Genomic DNA, 19,215 nt, shown 5'->3' with positions numbered 1-19,215 from the left:
ATACAGTTGACATGTTATTAAAATTAATGGTCTGGTATACTGTATAATTCCATTTATATGAAATGTCCAGAATAGACAAAAAGTAGATTAGCAGTTGCCTAGGGCCGGGGAAATGAAAAGTGACTACTAATGGTCTGGGGTTTCTTTTGGGGGAAATGAAAATGTTCTAAAATTGATCGTGGAGATGCTTATGCAACTCTGAATATTCAAAAAAACCACTGAATCATACACTTGAAATGGGTGAATTGTGTGGTATGTGAATTATATCCCAGTAAAGCTGTTACATTAAAAAAATTTATGGTCTGTACAACTCATACTTGAGATTATTTTCTTAATCATTGGCATATTAACTTTCTTCTCCTCTCGTACATTAGCATAATTCAGATACGTTAATGTTTATGTAATGTCTTAGACCACAAGTGGGTACGGTTAGCAGAGATTTATTTTCTCACAGTTTAGATGGCTAGAAGTCCAAATTCAGGGTGTCAGCTCTAGGGGAAGGCTTTCTCTCTCTCTAGGCTCTGGAGGAAGGTCCTTGTCTCTTCTGAGCTTCTGCTCCTGGGAGTTCTTCACGTGGCTTGGCATCTCTCTTCCCCCATCTCTGCTTGCTAGTTTGCATTTAATTTCTTTTATATCTCAAAAGAGATTGACTCAAGATACACCTTACACTAATCCTGCCTCATTAACATAACGAAGGCAGCCCATTCCCAAATGAAATAATAAGCACAGGTATAGAGGTTAAGATTTACAACATGTATTTTGGGGGCACATAATTCCATCTGTAACATACACTTTTTCTTATACTTAGATAACATAGTAAGTAAGCGCTAAATCACGGAAAGATGTTAGGACTGTTTTGACAGAATAATCCAGAATTCCCATCCTAAGCAGCATCAGTTTTCTTATTTACTTAATTGCTCAGCACCTTTTGGCTTATTGTTTCTGAGAGGACATCCATATCACCTTTCTACATTGAATGTACTTTGAATTAATGGAGAGGTTCCCAAACATAAATTCGTGTAGTTTGAATGTTGCATGAAAAATGCTAAAATCAGTAAATTTATATGCAAAGTTAGTCAGAATTTTAATTTATCTTCAGACTTCTTCACTGAAGAGCACCTAGCTTTTAAGCTTGAAATATGGCTTTATTGTGTAGCTGAATTTTTCTGGATTTTAATAAACTCCAGAAAGCCACGAACTCAACAGAAAGTGATCTACTGGTAATGAGGTAAACAGATGATGATAGTAATAACACAGCTGATATCGTCCTTCAGCTTTAAACATCCGAAAAGAACTTGTAAGGAAGAACACATCTGAGTTCTCTGGGCCTCTGATATGCTCTGCCTATGCTCTGGTGGAAGAACTAACATGAAGTGCAGTTAAAAGTTTAGGAAAAATTTAGAATCAGCACTTTTCAAAAGTCTGGTCCAGGCCCCAGGATCTTTTCAGAGAATCTGTGAAACCAAAACCATTTTCAGAGTAATACTAAGACATTGTTTGCCTTCTTCACTCTCATTCTCTCACAAGTCTACATTATGCTGTGTAATAAGTATCACAAGAATCTGAGGTTCTGCTTCTCTTCCATTAAAATCAGTCATTCACACAATTTGCAACAATGTGAAACAATGCCACTCTTCTCACTAAAGGTTTTTCCATTTTTTTATTTAAAAATCTTGTTTATATTAACCTGTAATGGATTTATTATTATGACTTTTAAATGAGTATTTTTCAAAATTTCTCGGTCTCAATTTCTAATACAAGCAGTCCCCAGGTTACAAACATCCAACTTAACGTACAACCTGTCATTATGAACATTAATGTAAAGCTTATTATATTAAAAATTCAAGCTACATGCAGTGATTCATAATAACAAACATGTATTACTTCGTAATGTGCATCAAAACCTTATTACTACTCTATTATGTTATAGATATTCTAGTGTATTTGGAAGTATTTCTTTAATTTTTTTCATGCATAGAAAGGTATGCTATATACTATATACTAAGACAAACATTTGACTACCTGATGTTAGATACAATCTATACCTAACCATTCTGACTTACTTACAAATTCGACTTAAAGACAGACTTAGGAACAGAGCTCGTTCATAATCTGAGGAATGCCTGTACATTAAATGGCAGTAAGATGTAACCCACATAAACAAAAGCTTCTTTAAAGAGCATAAAAGGTCCTAAGAGCAAAAAGTTTAGAGCCACTAGTCTAGATAATCCCCAAAATGGGCAATTAGTTTTTATTTCCTTTACTTCTATTTCAGAACAAGTATTCTATTTCATTATTTCCATCTAGGTTATCATTGTTTCTATCTTTTTCATTTTCCATAAACCAAACATTTTACTTTATATTACAAAGCAGAAAAAAGATACTTCCTTGATTACAAATTGTAAGGTTTCTGTGTCTTTTTCTTCTCCCTACTTTAGGGCCTTCTGAATTAGAGATGAACATGGGAGGACCTCAGTATAGCCAACAACAAGCTCCTCCAAATCAGACTGCCCCGTGGCCGGAGAGCATCCTGCCTATTGACCAGGCATCTTTTGCCAGCCAAAACAGGTGAGCCCAGACACCCAGAAGTGGTTCCTTAGTTCTGGAAATTGATTTAAACCTATGCTACAGGTTAATCTTTTTCTTTTGAATAGTTGGTGCCTGACCAGTGTTCTTTTATTCAGATGACATTTTCTCCCAGGTAGGGAGTGGGGGGAGAGAGAAATCCAAAACTTGGTAAGACCTAGGACATGCCCTCAAGAAGTTACAGTTCAGTTGGAAAATAAAATATGTCCATTAATAACCAGAATATTAGGTAGTATGCAGTATAAATGCCCAAAGAGAAATAAACTGTGTTTCAGGAGATCATCCAGCTGGGATCATTAGAGAAGCCTTGAAGAGAAGGTATGATTTCAGGAGACAGACATGACAGGAAGCCAGTCCAACTGGCAAAAGCAGTATTACCAAAGGTCCGAGGTTACAGAAGCACCAAAATGTGTTGGAGTAACAGGGAAAAATCTAGTTGTAAGCCAGTATACATAGGGCCTGTGTAAAACAGTATCAGAAGATACGGCCGAAGGAGTAGATGCGTAACAAAATAGATTATGTGGGATCTTAAATACCAGACTCTGAGGAATTCAAACTTTTTTTGTTAAGCCATTAGAAAAGTTTTTTGAACAAGGAAATGGTGTTTGATCAAGCTTGATGAAGTTTTTGCTTTTCTTATTGTCAGTCTAACTGTTTTTGTTTCTTTGCAAGTGGTATTCTCTGTTTAGTTGCTTTTGGAATATTCTTTGCCCTTGCTGAGTTGTAGTCCCACTGCAGTATGTGTAGGTGTGAACTCTTTATTTATCCTCCTTGGTATTTGGTATATGTTGTGCTTTTTTTAACCTGTGGATTCATATTATTCATCAGTTCTGGAAAATGTTTAGCCATTATCTCTGTGCATTCTGCTTTTCCTGCATTTTCTCTAGTTTTTCTGAAACTCTAAGTACATGCTACACCTTTTCTTTCTATGTTAGATTCTTTTTCATTCTCCCCTCTTAATTCATGTGTTTTCCATCTTCTTGTCTTTCTGTATTTCGTTCAGGATAATTTATTCATATCTATATTCCAGTTTACTAATTATCTCTTTAACTGTGTTTAAGCCAATTGTATTTTTTATTTCTAAAAGTTCTGTTGGTCATTTTTCATTATCTCTTATTGCTTTCTCACTTTTGTAATTCTATAGTTGTTTAAAAGTTACATTCATAGTTATTTTCTATTCTTCATCTGATAGTTCTAATACCTGAATTACTTGTGGTTCTGAATCTGATAATTTACTCTCACTTATGGTAGCCTATTTCCCTGCATATTTTGGTAATCCTTCATAGGGGTTCGTACTTAGTTCATACTTAGGATGCTTTTCTCCAGAGAGGATTTGCTGTTGTCTCTGCCAGAAGCAGCAGTCACTGCTAATCTAGGTCCACTCCAGCCTCTTTCCAGGTTCCTTCAACTTGGTCCAGCAGACGCAGGTAGCTGTTTTACTTTGCTGTGGCCCCAAACCCCAGTTCTCTTCTGCTATGTGGATAAAAAAGCACCTGTTGTTAGTAGCTCAGTGGATGCTCAAGTTGTTTTGTTTTTGTTTGCCTCTTTGAGAGTACCCTAATTTCCTACAAACCCAACATCACAATAAAAATTGTTGTATGCATAATTGTTTACACGGCACTCAACGCAGTGAGTGATATTGAGACCTAAGTGATGGTAATGCTTCTGCCAGGCTGGGTGGGCAGCAGGGAAATTCATTAGGGGCCTGAGCAAGAGGCAGTGTGGGAACTTAAATGGTGCAGGCAACGTTTTCCATGAAGTAAACTTATGAGAAAACTTAGACTTTTACAGTTATTGCTGAAGAAATTTGACCTAGAGGCTCATATGTAAAGAGTTGGGACCAGAGGCTCAGTGTGGGCCTTAATGAAAATTTTGTCCTTCAGGGATTATTATTCCAAGTCTGTAATCATGTAATAAGTTCTCAAATTCATAAATGATGCGAGTCTAAAGGGTTTCTGAAATCTCATAAGGGCGAAATATACTTCCAGAGCCTCTTCTTTATTTTAAAACACAGGTTTCAGAGTGAGTCTACTCTGGGATGTGACACTTTGTCTTGGTCGGCATTGGACAGGCTCAGGATTACTTTCTGTATCTTAAGGAAGTGATAAAGGAATCAGAGGATTCAGTGAAGTTTGGAAAAAACAAAATAGTAGAAGATGAATGTGGGGGCGACATGAGGATATGTGAGAAAGGTTTGGAGTCAGAACTTTTTTGCTCCGGGAAAGGAAGATGAAAGGAACTCCTTACTAATTGTCTCAACCCTTTGGTGACCCAGTTATTTTCTGCCTTGAATTTTTTGTTGTTACCATGTGTTTTCATTAATGGAAACAGGCTGAATCACTGAGTGTCTGAATTTTTGGTAGAAAAAAAAAAATTTTTTTTTTTTTTTTTTAGTATGGATGTTTTTTTTTCTTGCCTCCTCCTACAAACCTACGCGGAGTGTCCCTTGGTACATATGATGTACAACTAATTCTCCCCCAGAGTCCACACTGGGGTCTACTGGTACATATGTGTAACAAATCAAAATTTCTGTTTTTCCTTCCAAAACTTCAGACACCTCATTTAGTACCCTGTAAAAACAGTAATTTGTGTACACGCCCGTTTCTTCGGTTTCATACAGTCATAGTGGCGTCTGCCTTGCAGCAGCAGCACACGCTGCCAGTAGTACAGCAGCTTCCCAGTAAACTCCAGAGGCTGAAAAAGTTCATGGTTGCTGTATGCACCACTGGGCACGAAAGGGTTAAAGAGATAAAGAACGGCGCTCACTCGTATTCAGATGACTAGTGTGTCTCAGACTGTAGGGTCTTGTTCAAGTGGAGATTGCGCATCACCAGGTGTAGGGCGATGGGGGACAAGACTCTGGGTTTCTGACAGACCCCCAGGTGATGCCCACAGCTGACCCTCTGACTGCTCTCTGAGGCGGTGGAAGAAAAGACACAAGAGGAACCTTAGGCAGTAAGTGGTTCCTGCTGAACTAGCTTCCCAGAGAGCTTGTGTAATCTCCACCCCTGGAGTTGCTTAGGAATAGGGCAGCATGTAAATAGCCCTTGTCATTACACTTAAAGGTCATAATTTTCTCAAGGACCTTCCGATTTCTGATTTCATGGTGTCAGTGAATATTGTGCTTTTTCTAAATATGTTTGTTTGAAATGTTAAAAACCCACCCATTTCCATGGAAACATGTACATAATACAAGCGTAGTAAAATAAATCCAGCATGATAGTTGTTTTTGTTTGAAACGTCAAAGATTAGTTTCTAGGGAAAACTAGGCCTAAAGTTAGGATTTTTGTGTTGCCTTAACAGATGGAAGCTCTGTTAAGACAAAAATGGAAGACTTCCAGATTTATACATAGTCCATTGACAGTGCGCCGTTGGGTTTGCTAAGCAGGTTTCTGTGACTCAGCACTGCCCTCTCCTGTTGTTGCTTCTGGCAGTTTTCTCTGTAGAAGAACTGTGTGAACAAACAGCATTACCACCACTTTTAAAGTTATTTCAGTTTTTCTAGCCACTTATCCCCCAAAGTAGTGCATGTGTTTGTTATTTAGAGCCACCGAATGTGTTTAACTCATATTTTTAATCTAATAGGCTTTATGGCAGTCCGTTCTTAGGTACAAGTTTTCTGTTTAAGTCAGATGTTTGTAACCCGGCGACTGCCTATAAAAATAAAAATCATGTTGGGTTCCTGGATTTGTGTCCTGCCTGTTTTAGGCACTGAGTAAGTTGTATCTATTATTTTAGATTGTCATTTGGCTCTAAGTTGGGCTGGTACAATAGTTTAAATCAGACCCTGGAAGCCAAGTGATACTTTTGTTTTTAAGGGAAAAATGTTCTCTAATCAGCTTCCTTTTTCATAGGACCAAGACTGTTTGTCTCTTTACAGGCAGCCATTTGGCAGCTCTCCTGATGACTTGCTGTGTCCACATCCTGCGTCAGAGTCCCCAAGTGATGAGGGGGCGCTCCTGGATCAGCTATATTTGGCCTTGAGGAACTTCGATGGCCTGGAGGAGATAGATAGAGCTTTGGGAATACCCGAGCTGGTCAGCCAGGTATGTGCTGTGAAGAAGCTAATTAGGCCTGGCGTTCTCAGGGGCACAGACATGTCCATTTTCTTTTGTTCACAGGTAATCTGCAGTCTGCTTTTTAGCATACTTTTTAACCTCGTAATAGTCTGGCCCTGTTTTCTTTCTCCCCCTCTCCTTGCCAGTCTCCCAGAAACATTTGCCCAGGAATGGAAAACACTGAGAAAGACCTTAACATGTGCTTTGAGTTACCGAGTAGGACAGCAGAGACTCGAGTCCAGTCACCTAGTATCGGACCTGGCTCCCAGGAGGGGCCCAACAAGGAACAGAGACACGAAGACCAGAACCTTTCTACCTGTTGACCTACACGACTTGTTCCTCTTGGAGCCGATATGCTCTTCTGTAGTCTAACATCGCTGTGCTGTCCTTACATCCTTGGCCTAGTTGTGCAAGAGGATACTTTACACATAAGTTAACAGAGGTTATTTTAGAGGTAGTTGTGGCTTATTAATGATTTTACCTTTGTGTGGGTTTAGCCCACAGTAATGCTGGAGCATTGAAACATAAAGGGGACTATAAAGAAGTAACCTTAGCATGCTTATTTTCCTTTGCGAGTACTTTGAGAGTACTTCATAGCAATAATATCAGAAATAGCCAAATATAGCCTCATGGAATTACGTAGTGCTATCTGAATCTGAATCTGGCCATTCTTAAAATGTACATAAATATATAGTGAAGTTTGTGTGAGGCAGTATATCCTGGTTTACTGTATAAAGAGTAACCTAGAAAAAACTGTTGCCTACTCCTTTTTTTTACTGTCCTCCTCTTTACTTGGCATGAAATGTCTTTATTATTATCAAAAAGTAATGAGATCTACTTCTTGGATGTATGACGTGTCATCAGGGCCTGTGAGAGGGCGATGCAGAGTCATTGGAGACTTCTCTGAAGCCTTGAGAATAGTCTTGTCATAATTCCCACAGCTCAGCAGACACAAGTGGGAGTTAAGACTCGACAGTTCATATTGAGAACAGCAGAACGGAAAGAAATGACTTGAGGTTGCATGCTATAACCTGAAATAAATCAAGAAAGGAAAATGGAGTTTAAAACTTTCCTATGTGGCTGGTTTGCTTTGCTTTTAGTATGAGTTAGGTTTAGCATTCACTATCATCCTTCAGTGTGTCAAGGTGACATTTAACAATGCGATCGTTGGGGTTGCCGAGTGACTTATGACATTGTTTTATCAAAACTGGTGTCATTTTATCATTTAATATTTTTAGTCTCCTTTTTTCATTTGTATTATTTTCATTTTATATTAAATTATTGAAATATTATTAGGTAGAGTCAGAGGTGTACTTCATTTGTACTCAATAGCTGTGAATTTTCATAATTAACTTTTCTCTCTGCTAAAAATGGGTAAAAAAAAAAAAAAATGTTTAAAATTCTGGGATAGTTTTGTAGTGTGTGATCATAGCAGTTCAGCAAAGAACAGTTTCCCTGCCTAGGCTCCATCCACAATTTATAGCACCGTCATAGACCCCCTGATGTAACACAGGTAACTGGGTTGAGGAAGGCCCAAGAAGTTACTAGGCTGAAATTTTTTTTCTCTCTTTTTTTAATTAACTTTATTTTTTAGAACAGTTTTAGATTTACACAAAAATTTTAAAAATGATAGTTCAGAGAGTTCCATATACCCCACACCCAGTTTCCCTGTTCTTAACATCTCTTTTTTTTTTTTTAAATTGTACTTTAGGTGCACGCTTACAGAACAAACTAGCTTCTCATTAAGCAGTTAGTACACGTACTGTTCTGTGACATTGGTTACCAGCCCCAACCACACGTCAGCACTCTTCCCTTCTCTACCTTGGGTTCCCTATTACCAGCTTTCCTGCCCTCTCCAGCCTTCTAGGGGCTGGTTTGGTGTGCCCCTTTAGTCTCGTTTTGTTTTATGGGCATCTTGGTGCTGGGTTTAATCTTTGGTTTTGGGTAATCTTTGGTTGGAGGGGGGAGCCTCAGGAGTGACTTCATTACTGAGCTAAAAGGGTGTTCGGGGGCCGTACTCTGAGAGTTTCTCCAGTCTCTGTCAGGCCAGCAAGTCTGATCTTATTTTGTTCTACATTTTTCTCCAGCTCTGTCTGGGACCCTCTATGGTGATCCCTGTCAAAGCAGTCAGTGATGGTAGCCGGGGCACCATCTAGTTGTGCTGGACTTGGTCTGCTGGAGGCTGTGGTACTTGTGTTCCATTAATTGTTTGGGCTAATCTTTCCCTTGTATCTTTGGTTTTCTTCATTCCCCCTTTCTCCCGACGGGGTAAGACAAGTGGAGCATCTTAGATGGCCGCTCACAGGCTTTTAAGACCCCAGACACTACTCGGCAGAGTAGAACGTAGAACATTCTCTTCATAAACTGTGTTATGCCAGTTAAGCTAGATGTTCCAAGACCATGGTCCCCATAGGCTGAAAAATGCTTGAGAGTTTTTGCTGCTCCCCTCCTTCCGTTATAACGTCAGGCTCGTCACAGTTCCTTTTGGAAGTAGTAGAAGGAAAAGGAGAAAAACCAGGTACACCCTTTTCCCCTCTCCACATAGACATTTACGGCCACCTGGATCTGAAGTGTTCCCCTTGTAGAAGTTCTGGACTTTGTGCACCTCTCCCACTCAGACCATTTTTCCCACTCAGACCAGAAAGATAAGCCAGTCCTAAGTCGAAAGTGACAAACACATTAAGTGTGTCTAGTAGGTAATAAGAGGATGGTGGTAAAATGTGGAGCATCTGGGAAATTCTGGTGGCCACAGGAAGCAAGTAGGTAAGGACAGTGCACCATACTGGTAAGGAGCCAGGTCCCCAGGCACACACCTGCATTGGAACCCACTACTTACTAGTTGAATAGCTGTCTTGCAGCTTGCTTCATGACGCCAAGCCTCGGTTTTGTCTGTAAAGTGGAGATAATGATGGTGACTCTCTCAATACTGCTCAAGGATGTTGTCCAATTAAAGTGATTTGTACAAGGTATGAATAATCCATCAAAAAATGTAACACTGACTGCTCCGACAGGGATCACCATAGAGGGTCATAGCGGGAGAAAGATGAAGAACAAAATTGAAATTCACTAAAAAAGACTAGGCTTACTGGTCTGACAGAGACTGGAGGAACCCGCAAGTCTGTGGCCCCTGGACACCCTGCTAACTCAGAACTGAAGCTACTCCCGAAATCTACCTTTAGGCCAAAGATTAGACAGGACTAAAAACAAAAAAAAAGTCACACGCGTGAGGAACATGCTTTTTGGTCTGAGACCAAGTGGGCCACACCTGGCCAAAAGCAAAGGTGAGAAGGCAGGAAAACTGGGCCAATGCACGTAGAAAACCCAGAGTAAAAAGGGGAGAGTACTGACACATTGTCGGGATTGCAACCAATGTCACAAAACAATTTGCCTACAAATTTTTGAATGAAGGAAAAAAAGTAACGCTTCTAGGGGATATTTGCATTTTAAAGCCTAGGTCAGTCTCTGGTGGAGTGTGTAGGAGGCATTGGGTATTCATGGGCCATTTCCTCTCCTCCCTCCCGCCCCCCCCCCACCCCCAAGAAGTGTTGCTGGGAGTAGAGCTCCACCTGCTGCCTTCCTTGTGTAACTGGCTCTATTAAACAAATAACATTTCTAGAGAGAAAAGTGGGATCAGCCTAAAAATACCTTTGTGAGGTAAGTCAGGTGTAACAAGCTTCAAATATATGACAGTGAATGAAGACAACCTGATATATACTTTGCTGTTCTTAGTGGTTTTATTTATGTGTTGTTCGGGGCTTTCTCTCCAGAGCCAAGCGGTAGATCCAGAACAGTTCTCAAGTCAGGATACCAACATCATGATGGAGCAGAAGGCCCCCATTTTCCCCCAGCAGTATGCGTCTCAGGCACAAATGGCCCAGGGTAGCTATACCCCCATGCAAGATCCAAACTTTCACACCATGGGACAACGACCCAGTTATGCCACACTCCGAATGCAACCCAGACCAGGCCTCAGGCCCACTGGCCTAGTACAGAACCAACCAAATCAACTGAGACTTCAACTTCAGCATCGCCTCCAAGCACAGCAGGTATGGCCTTCACCTGTTACCTGGAAAGGCGAGGGCGGTGATGGCTGGGGGAAGAACATAGGGAGGAGTAATGTGAGATGGCATAGCAATCTCTCTGGCGTTTGGAGGGCTGTCTCATTCTCCCCTCTCTTGGAGGGTGAAAATTTTTCCAACTTTGAATACTCCTTTTGACTTTACTTCCTTTCTTTCTTTTCCACTAACTCAATTCAGCACAGAGCGTCTATCCTTCTATTTCCTGGTTTTAGTAGCCCTGGTGGCGCAGTAGTTAAAGCGATTGACTGCTAAGCAGAAGGTCAGCAGTTCAAAACCACCAGCAGCTCTGCAGGAAAAAGATGTGGCAGTTTGCTTCAGTAGAGATTTACGGCCTTGGAAACCCTATAGAGTTGCTATGAGTCGGAACTGACTTGATGGCAGTGGATGTTATTTACTAGCTGTCAAATCTTCAGCGTTTTGAGCCTCAGTTTTCACATGTGTAAAATGGGTTTGTACAGCTATGGGGCAATACGTTTATGTTTAAAGGGCCTAGCACAGCGTCTGGCCCAAAGTGAGAGCAGAGTACTCTGGAAAACTACTGTCATTACTCCTGTCTGATGGCACATAGTCACTGTTAGCTGAGCCATGGCAGAGCCATGCTGCCTTCTGGAATACCTGTTTAGCTCGGGAAAGTATGTGCCCGTTGAATCAGGCCTAGACAGGTTTCTGTAATATAGTAAATAATGATATTACAAGCTTTAAAATCTGATTTCATTTTTATGAGTGATTAGTGTCTTTTTTCTAGTCTTCTGCTTTCTGATCCCTTGAAAAAAGTCTGTTTTCTGAACAGTCCAAAGTAACTTCCCAGTTATAAGCTGATAATTAGCTTTAAATGGTAACTCATCTACCGACCATGTGATTTTAATACCCAACAGTACGCTGATAGGGAGTTTAGGCAGGGCAGTTACTTGGGAAACGTAGTTAGAAATAAAATACATTCTGTTAAAAAATGTATTGATTCCTATGTGTATGTATTTAGAATCGCCAGCCACTTATGAATCAAATCAGCAATGTTTCAAACGTGAACTTGACTCTGAGGCCTGGAGTACCAACACAGGTAAGAGAGCAGACACCAAGCAGCCTCAGCTTTCAAGCTCTGTTTCTTTATTGTGTCCATTTAACTTCTCTTGTCGTTCTTCCTCCTCAATATCCTGAGTAAAGTAACGCAGTAGGTCGCAAGATCTGGTCACCTCCTGTAGTGTCATCTAGTTACGCATCTAGTCTGTCGCTTTTGTAGTTCCTTCCTAAACTCTGCCATTTATTGCCAGGTACAGGCGATTCTTGTTATTCACAATAGTTATGTTCTGTGATGTTGTTGCCAACACTGAATTAGCGAATACCGAACCACGACTCTAGGGGGAGATAAAGGGTGGTCACGTTTTGTCAACTGAGAAATGCATAACCTTGTTTAATGTGTGTTTCTGTTTAAAGACACCTTATTTAATTTAGTGTTGATTCATTAACATTGATCTCACAGCCAACAGCACTGTAATTCATGCCTGACAAAGCTTGTCTCCATAAGGCACATGACAGTCTTCTTGAGCTTAGGAACACTAAGAAGAATTGCCAGGAAAAAAGCACAAAAATGTGGAAAATGTAGCACTAAATGGACCACGGAAAGGACTCGTTTACAGCATGAGAGCTAAAACAAGGAGGCAGAACGTTGCCTTATTCAACCTCAGCTGGAAACATGCACCGTTGGGCGACTCAGATTTTTTGCCACTCTGCGCATTGTTAGGGAAGCATAATTAAAGTCTCCTGCCAACCCAAACAAAACTCTCCACGAAAGTAGAAGAGAAAGAAATCAGTTTTGTTATTAAATAAGCGTCAAACCTGAGTATGATATGCATCACAGGAAGTCTGCTAAAGAGATTGCCGAAACAGAAGGACATTTTATCCTTTTATGTAGACAAGCTCAGGCAACCCCTTTCATACATGTTCTTAAGGTAAATGACAACTAGTCCTCAAGTTAGAGGACTTGACAGCACCCTTTGTCACACATAGCTCATCCTAAATTCACCTGGGAGTTGGGATAGCCACCTGTGTTTCTGAATTGCGTTTACCAAAGAAAAAAATTAATTTTTCATATCTTTATGTCTGGAGGTAGATTTGCAACTTGGAGTCAAGCACCAGTTGAAATCAGGCATCTATCCCCCTGGGAAACTGGGACTCAGGGGCACTGTCTTCCTTGATTGATTACAGATCAGAGATGGTTTCCAGGTCCTTGAGGAAACATGCCTGGGTTGCAGAATTGACAAGAGGCATATTTAGCCTTCGCAGAGATTTACATACATCACAGAGAGACCGAGAAAGACTTCTAATTACAACCTTTCTAAAATAAATGCTGTAAGAACACTGGCAGGTGGAGAGGGCCTCTTCTTTTTTTTTTTCTACAGAGAAAATTAGCCTTTCTTTCTTAGTTCTAATTGGTATTTGCCCTTAGAGCTTGTCCACGAATGACTGTGAGAATGCCACGAGTATTGATTTTGAGGTTACAAATAAATTTTAGTGAGTAGGCAAATTTGTAAACAGAATCCATAAATAATGAAGATTGGCTGTGTATTGTTAGGACCCATAAACAGCAGCATTGTTATCCCCTCCTTCCTTCCCTCCCTCATTTCCTCCTTCCCTTGCCATTCCATTCTGTCCTGGCCTTTTTATTAGATTCTTACCAGCCCTTCTCCCCACTCTCCCCTCTTTGTTCCAGCCTCTGATCAGCCTTGGCTAAAGTGCTCAAAGCCACCTTTTGACACAATCATTTGTTTCTCTTTAGACCTGAATGTCCCTTGAATGAGACCCTAACTGCCATCTTCAAGGCTTATATCACAGTCTTGAAAGGAACGGTGTTTATGGGAGGTCCTTTAGGTAACTGTGTCTTCTTGAAATTAGTCCAAAGTTAATTGACAATACATTTAACCATGAAAGCCATAACAGGGTTTCGAATAGTCATCATTTTTATAGAACTCAGAAGCTCACATTTTCGACCACCAGTTGTTTAAGAGGTTCTTTCCAAATAATTTTCCATGAGACAGTACTATTGGTTATTCAGTCTGTGATAGATTGTTTTTAAATCTGTGCGTACCCCCAGTGTTTTCCTCCATGTATTGCTTCGATTTCAGGGACCTATTAATGCACAGATGCTGGCCCAGAGACAGAGAGAAATCCTGAACCAGCATCTTCGACAGAGACAAATGCATCAGCAACAGCAAGTTCAGCAACGAACTTTGATGATGAGAGGACAAGGGTTGAATATGACACCAAGCATGGTGGCTTCTGGTGGTATACCAGCAACTATGAGCAACCCCCGGATTCCCCAGGCAAATGCACAGCAGTTTCCATTTCCTCCAAACTACGGTACTGGACTTACATCCCCACCACCTTTCACCAGTCCTTTCTCCCCAGTGTCCCCCAGTCCTGGGTCACAGCTCCTCTCTCACAGCTCTTTGCATGGCTCCCAGATGACTCTGGCTAACCAGGGGATGATAGGAAACCTGGGAGGACAGTTGGGGCCTGTCAGGAGTCCCCAGGTCCAGCACAGTACCTTCCAGTCTCTCAGCTCAGGTACCACCTTTTCTCTGAGTGCAGGCCTTACTTTAAGAATGACCGAAGTAAGTGTGTGTGTGTATATTGTATCTATCTGTCGTGTGTGTGTGTGTGAATATTATGTTTATGTCAATTTCTGTTAACACAGGCTCATATGTATTTGTATTTGTTTATATTTGAAAGCCTCTGAGTCTGACTGAAACGAATCAGTATATATAAAATGTTGAAAGACATATTTAATATAAAACAACTTTTAAAAAATAAAGTCTTTAAGGATTATATCAAATCTTTAATGAGTAGATAATTCTTGAGACATGCTACATGTAAACCACAATGGAAGACCTCTGCGTTTTCTTCATGTTGATTTGTTGCTTAATGTCAGTCTTAAGAGATAGATACCAAGTGTGTAATGTCATAACGTCAATATTTGTAGTGCATGTCATCTTCAATTACTAGTTGACTTATTGATAAAAGTGCTTATGTTAACGTTATATTCAAAATTATTCTCCCTGCCTTGTGCCAGTTATCTGTGAATAATTTTCAAGTCTTTGTGTTGACTAAATTCAAGATTCCTTTTACTTTATAGAAACAGAAAGATAATTTGTAACTTTCTTTCTGTGTGATCTTAAATTTTTTTCTTTTATAGTTAATATAAGTAAGTAAATATGCATGTTTTTCTAATCTTCTAGGTAAAAGTGTGCTTAACTTAATGTCATCCCTGAAATTTTCTAAGAAGTTGCCTCCTTGATTTTCTAACTCCTTTCCTCTATTTCCTTTTTGATTTAGAAAATCCGATTAAAGTTCATTCATTCTTCTGGCAAAAATGCCATTTGATATACGTTGAATTTTCTTTCTTATTCTTGCTAATCTTGGGTAACACTAAAGTACCACAGAGCCCTTTTTGAAGACAAAAGCAAGCTAATCATGAATGCAGTTACTTACTTTTCAAAAATGTATCTGTCTCATCATGAATCAACTTAATTAATGAAAAATTATTCAAATGTGTTGACTTTATATATAACTGAACTTTAACCACTTAAAACCATCAAATTGTAATTATATGTCAAAATTTAATATAAAGACTGTGACTATTTTAGTCATAAAGAGAAAACATACATACATATTTGACCCGTTCTTCATTTGAGGAGGGATATAGGGAAAAGAAAGGAGCAGTGGTGCTGCAGTGGTTAAGGGCTCAGCAGTTAACTGGAGGGTTAGTGGTTTGAGCCCTCCAGCATCTCTGTGGAAGAAAGATCTGGCAGTCTGCTTCTGTAAAGACTGCAGCTTTGGAAACCCTTGTGGGGCAGTTCTCCTCTGTTCTACAGGGTCTCTCTAAGTGGAAATGAGCTCCACGGCAGTGGAGCTTTTTATAGGGAAAAGAATGGTATTTTCTCTCTCTTACTTAAGCCATGATGGTTAATATGGTCCCTAGATACCCCTCTAGCTACTATAGAGTATGAAGGTAGGGAGATTTTTTTCTTCATACATATTAATTATCTCACCTTGGGGTCTTTTGAAAATGGATGTAAAAAGCACATGATCGAGTAGTTGAAAGTAATTCTACTACTACTACTACCCAGTGCCGTTGAGTCGATTCAAAGTAATTATGTCTATTTAATTTGAAATGTGATTTTTTCCCCCAATCTCTAAATAAAACTAACGATCTCCTTTTGATTTTTGTTTTTTTTGTTTTTAAGGAATAAGTCAGCAACCTGATCCAGGCTTCACTGGGGCTACAACTCCCCAGAGTCCTCTGATGTCGCCCAGAATGGCACATACCCAGAGTCCCATGATACAGCAGTCTCCAGCTAATCCAGGCTATCAGGCCTCTTCAGACATGAATGGGTGGGCACAGGGGAATATGGGTGGAAACAGGTAACTCCATGTTTTGATGTGTTTTTGATATAAATGATTACCAGGGAATCTTTGTATAAACCACCTGTCTCTTTTCTATACCCATTGCTGTCCTATCAATTCCAACTCATAGCAACCCTATAGGACAGAGTAGAACGGCCCCTTAGGATTTCTAAGGAGAGGCTGGTAGATTCAAACTGCCAACCTTTTGGTTACCAGCCGAGCTCTTAACCACTGTGCCACCGGGGCCCCTTCTTGTCTATAGTTTTCTTAATTTCTTTGCTCAAGCAAGCAGTAGCAAGTAAAATGCTAAGTAAGCTAGTTTACTGTTCCTAAGGCAGAAGTCACCAGAATTTACAAAAGCTCAGTAAAAACAGGCCATTTTGGTGCTTGTTAATATCGTTCGTAGAATACCTTTTCACTGGGAGTAAAACTGGGGGAAGGAACTACCCTAAAAGGTACCACTCAACCAATTTATGATAGAAGCTACTGTGAAAGGCAGCGACCTAGAAACCGTCCTTTATTGCAAGGCTTCGAACTGGTTCAGTCACAGCCAACAAAGCAAAACAGCAACAGACCCCGAAGTTTAACAATTTGGGTGATTCGCCGTGATACCCGGAACAGGAAAAATTACAAGTTGAAGCCCTGGAATGGGAGACCCAGAAGAGTTGTAGCGAGCCCTTTCAGGACGCTGATGCGTGAGGTTGGGTTATTGGCAGGACTGTAGAGAGTGACACACCCATTTCCGAGTGGGGCACTGCCATCTTTGAGCAGGGCGGCACTGTTTCCAGATCTGCTCACAATACGAGGGGAAGAGATTTGGTTGCTCCACAAAGCGTACGCTACCCTTGTTTTCTAAGATGGAGATTAAGTTTCTAGCTAGGCTGCAACCCATAATTTTTCCTGTTCTGGGTACTATGGTGAGTCACCCAAATTTTTGAAATTTGAGCCTGTTCCAGTGACACTTCCTTGGCTGTGATTGAACCGGGTAGAACCAGTTCAAAGCCCTGCTTTCTTAAACATGTGATAAAAAAAAAAACAGACGAAAACAAAAGACTTGTCCAATGTAGACATCAAAGTAAGGGGTATACTTCCAGACCTTCACTGTGTTGTTAAGAAAAAGAAAAGAGCTTGGTTGCCTCTACAACTTCAGTGACCACTTCCCATACTGTTTCAGACCTCACCATCTTACTGTTTGCTGACTGTTCCATCCCAGGGTCACAGAGCTTAGATGCTGTCATTGTAAATTAAACAGCTGAGTGTTTTCATCTTTTCCATGTGTTACAGCATGTTTTCACAGCAGTCTCCACCACACTTTGGGCAGCAAGCAAACACCAGCATGTACAATAACAATATGAACATCAATGTATCCTTGGCAACCAATACAAGTGGTATGAACAACATGAACCAGATGACAGGACAGATCAGCATGACCTCAGTGACCTCTGTGCCTACATCAGGACTGTCCTCCATGGGGCCCGAGCAGGTGAGCTCCCAGAGAATGAGAAGCAACCTTTTTTCTTCTGGTGGGGACTTGGTGCCTATTTCTGCATTAAATGTATCTTTCCATGTACTTAACATCTACTGTCAACTCCCACATTTATTTTGAAGAGTGTCTTACCACCTTAATTTAACCCATGTTAGTGAGATTAACAGAAATGCTTGTTACTGACGAAATAAACTTGAACGGGCTCCTAACTGCTGAAGGATTGTTAAAAATATTTCCTAACTTTCTTGTCATTTAAGTTTTTCTCTTATTTGCGGAATTCAGCAACGTGCAAGCTGAGTATCTGAAGAGGGCATGGTAATTGTGCTTTTTAAGTAGCTTTGTTTTGGCTTTCTAGTTTAAGAACTGATTTTTTTTCTAAATGCAAAACCAGATGGGAAAAAAAAAAAAAACGGTGCCATCGAGTCGATTCCAACTCCTAGTGACCCTATAGGACAGAGTAGAACTGCCCCATAAGAGTTTCCAAGGAGCGTCGAAAAGCAAGGGTTAAGTCCCCTGCCGTCCATTTCACCTTAAACGGTGCTTCACTGTGAGGCAACTGACACAGGCAACGCAGAAACCGTCCGTCTGATTTTAACCTCGGGACTATGGATACTGTGATTTTTCTGTCAGTGACACTGAATGATTCTGCGAGCCCTAAGGGACACTCCAGCTTCACTAGGTGGCAAAGAGACTCAAAGCATTTGAGATAGTAGGTAGCCTGCCTTGGATTTCAAATCTGTGGTAGGCTGACCTGGAAGTAACAATGAAGATTAATAATTTTCAAGTTGTATTTACAGAAGATCTTATTTTTCAGAGGGCACCAAATGCTTGTCATTCGACCACTGATCCTCAGTAATTCATACAAAGTTAAAATGTGGCAAGGAACCCTGAATCTTATTTTACATATGGAGAAACTGATGCACGGAAAACTTCAGTGATTTAAAGTGAAAGATGAGAAAATTGAAAGCCCTTTGCAATATAAGAAATTTCTGTGCAGACATATCATATATTCGTGTGTGTGTGTGTATAGTACTAATAACTTGTGTTTCTGCAGCTGAATGATGATGGGTAAGCGCATATTTGGGTAAATTAGTTAAACAGACATAAATAAGGATTTTGGGGGTATCTTATTATTGGAGAAAATATAAGACTAATACTGAATTTCCTACAAAAAGCAGGCTACTAGTAAGTCCTGCTTTGCTTTCTAGGGAAAGTGTACATGGGATTGTCTGGTGTAACATGGGTCTTCATCCAGCCTACTGAGAAGTAAATTGGTTCATCTTGAATAATCGAGATTTGTTGAAAACTTTTGCAAGGATTTAAACCTTTTCAATACCAGAGTTGATTTGAAAGCCCCCAAACACAACTGCAGTGTTTGTCTTCTGACAAAACGATTCCTGTTAGCACTGTATGTTTATTTTGGAGTTTGTAAGATAAGTGTACAAATGCTAATGAATAGTTCACGTGATCAGAATAGAGTCACAAAATCCAGCACCATTTTGGGTATTCGTACTTGCTTTCACTGATTCATAATTTGTCTGAGTAGCAAAGATACCAGGAGCCCTCAGATGACGTGAGGGTCCCAGATGTGAGTCATTGGTCTAAC

The 19,215-nt window shown here is 40.2% G+C and overlaps 1 protein-coding gene across 22 annotated transcripts in view; it reads left to right on the top strand.

Moving 5' to 3' along the window:
• The window catches only part of NCOA2 (nuclear receptor coactivator 2), a 321,186-nt gene that overhangs the window by 289,407 nt on the left and 12,564 nt on the right, over positions 1–19,215 (top strand). For 21 of the 22 annotated variants that reach the window (XM_064267803.1, XM_064267802.1, XM_023545772.2 and 18 more), the window contains 7 exons: positions 2,439–2,568; positions 6,467–6,632; positions 10,412–10,690; positions 11,703–11,780; positions 13,843–14,077; positions 15,964–16,141; positions 17,408–17,606. In XM_064267803.1, the coding sequence (XP_064123873.1) occupies positions 2,439–2,568; positions 6,467–6,632; positions 10,412–10,690; positions 11,703–11,780; positions 13,843–14,077; positions 15,964–16,141; positions 17,408–17,606 (1,265 nt within the window). The remainder of the gene's footprint in view (positions 1–2,438; positions 2,569–6,466; positions 6,633–10,411; positions 10,691–11,702; positions 11,781–13,842; positions 14,078–15,963; positions 16,142–17,407; positions 17,607–19,215) is intronic. The other variant, XM_064267801.1, reaches the window with a different exon arrangement.

Source organism: Loxodonta africana, chromosome 14 (genome assembly GCF_030014295.1).
Source record: "Loxodonta africana isolate mLoxAfr1 chromosome 14, mLoxAfr1.hap2, whole genome shotgun sequence".
In the NCBI taxonomy this organism is placed as follows: domain Eukaryota; kingdom Metazoa; phylum Chordata; class Mammalia; order Proboscidea; family Elephantidae; genus Loxodonta; species Loxodonta africana.
This window is presented reverse-complemented; position numbering and strand designations above follow the sequence as displayed.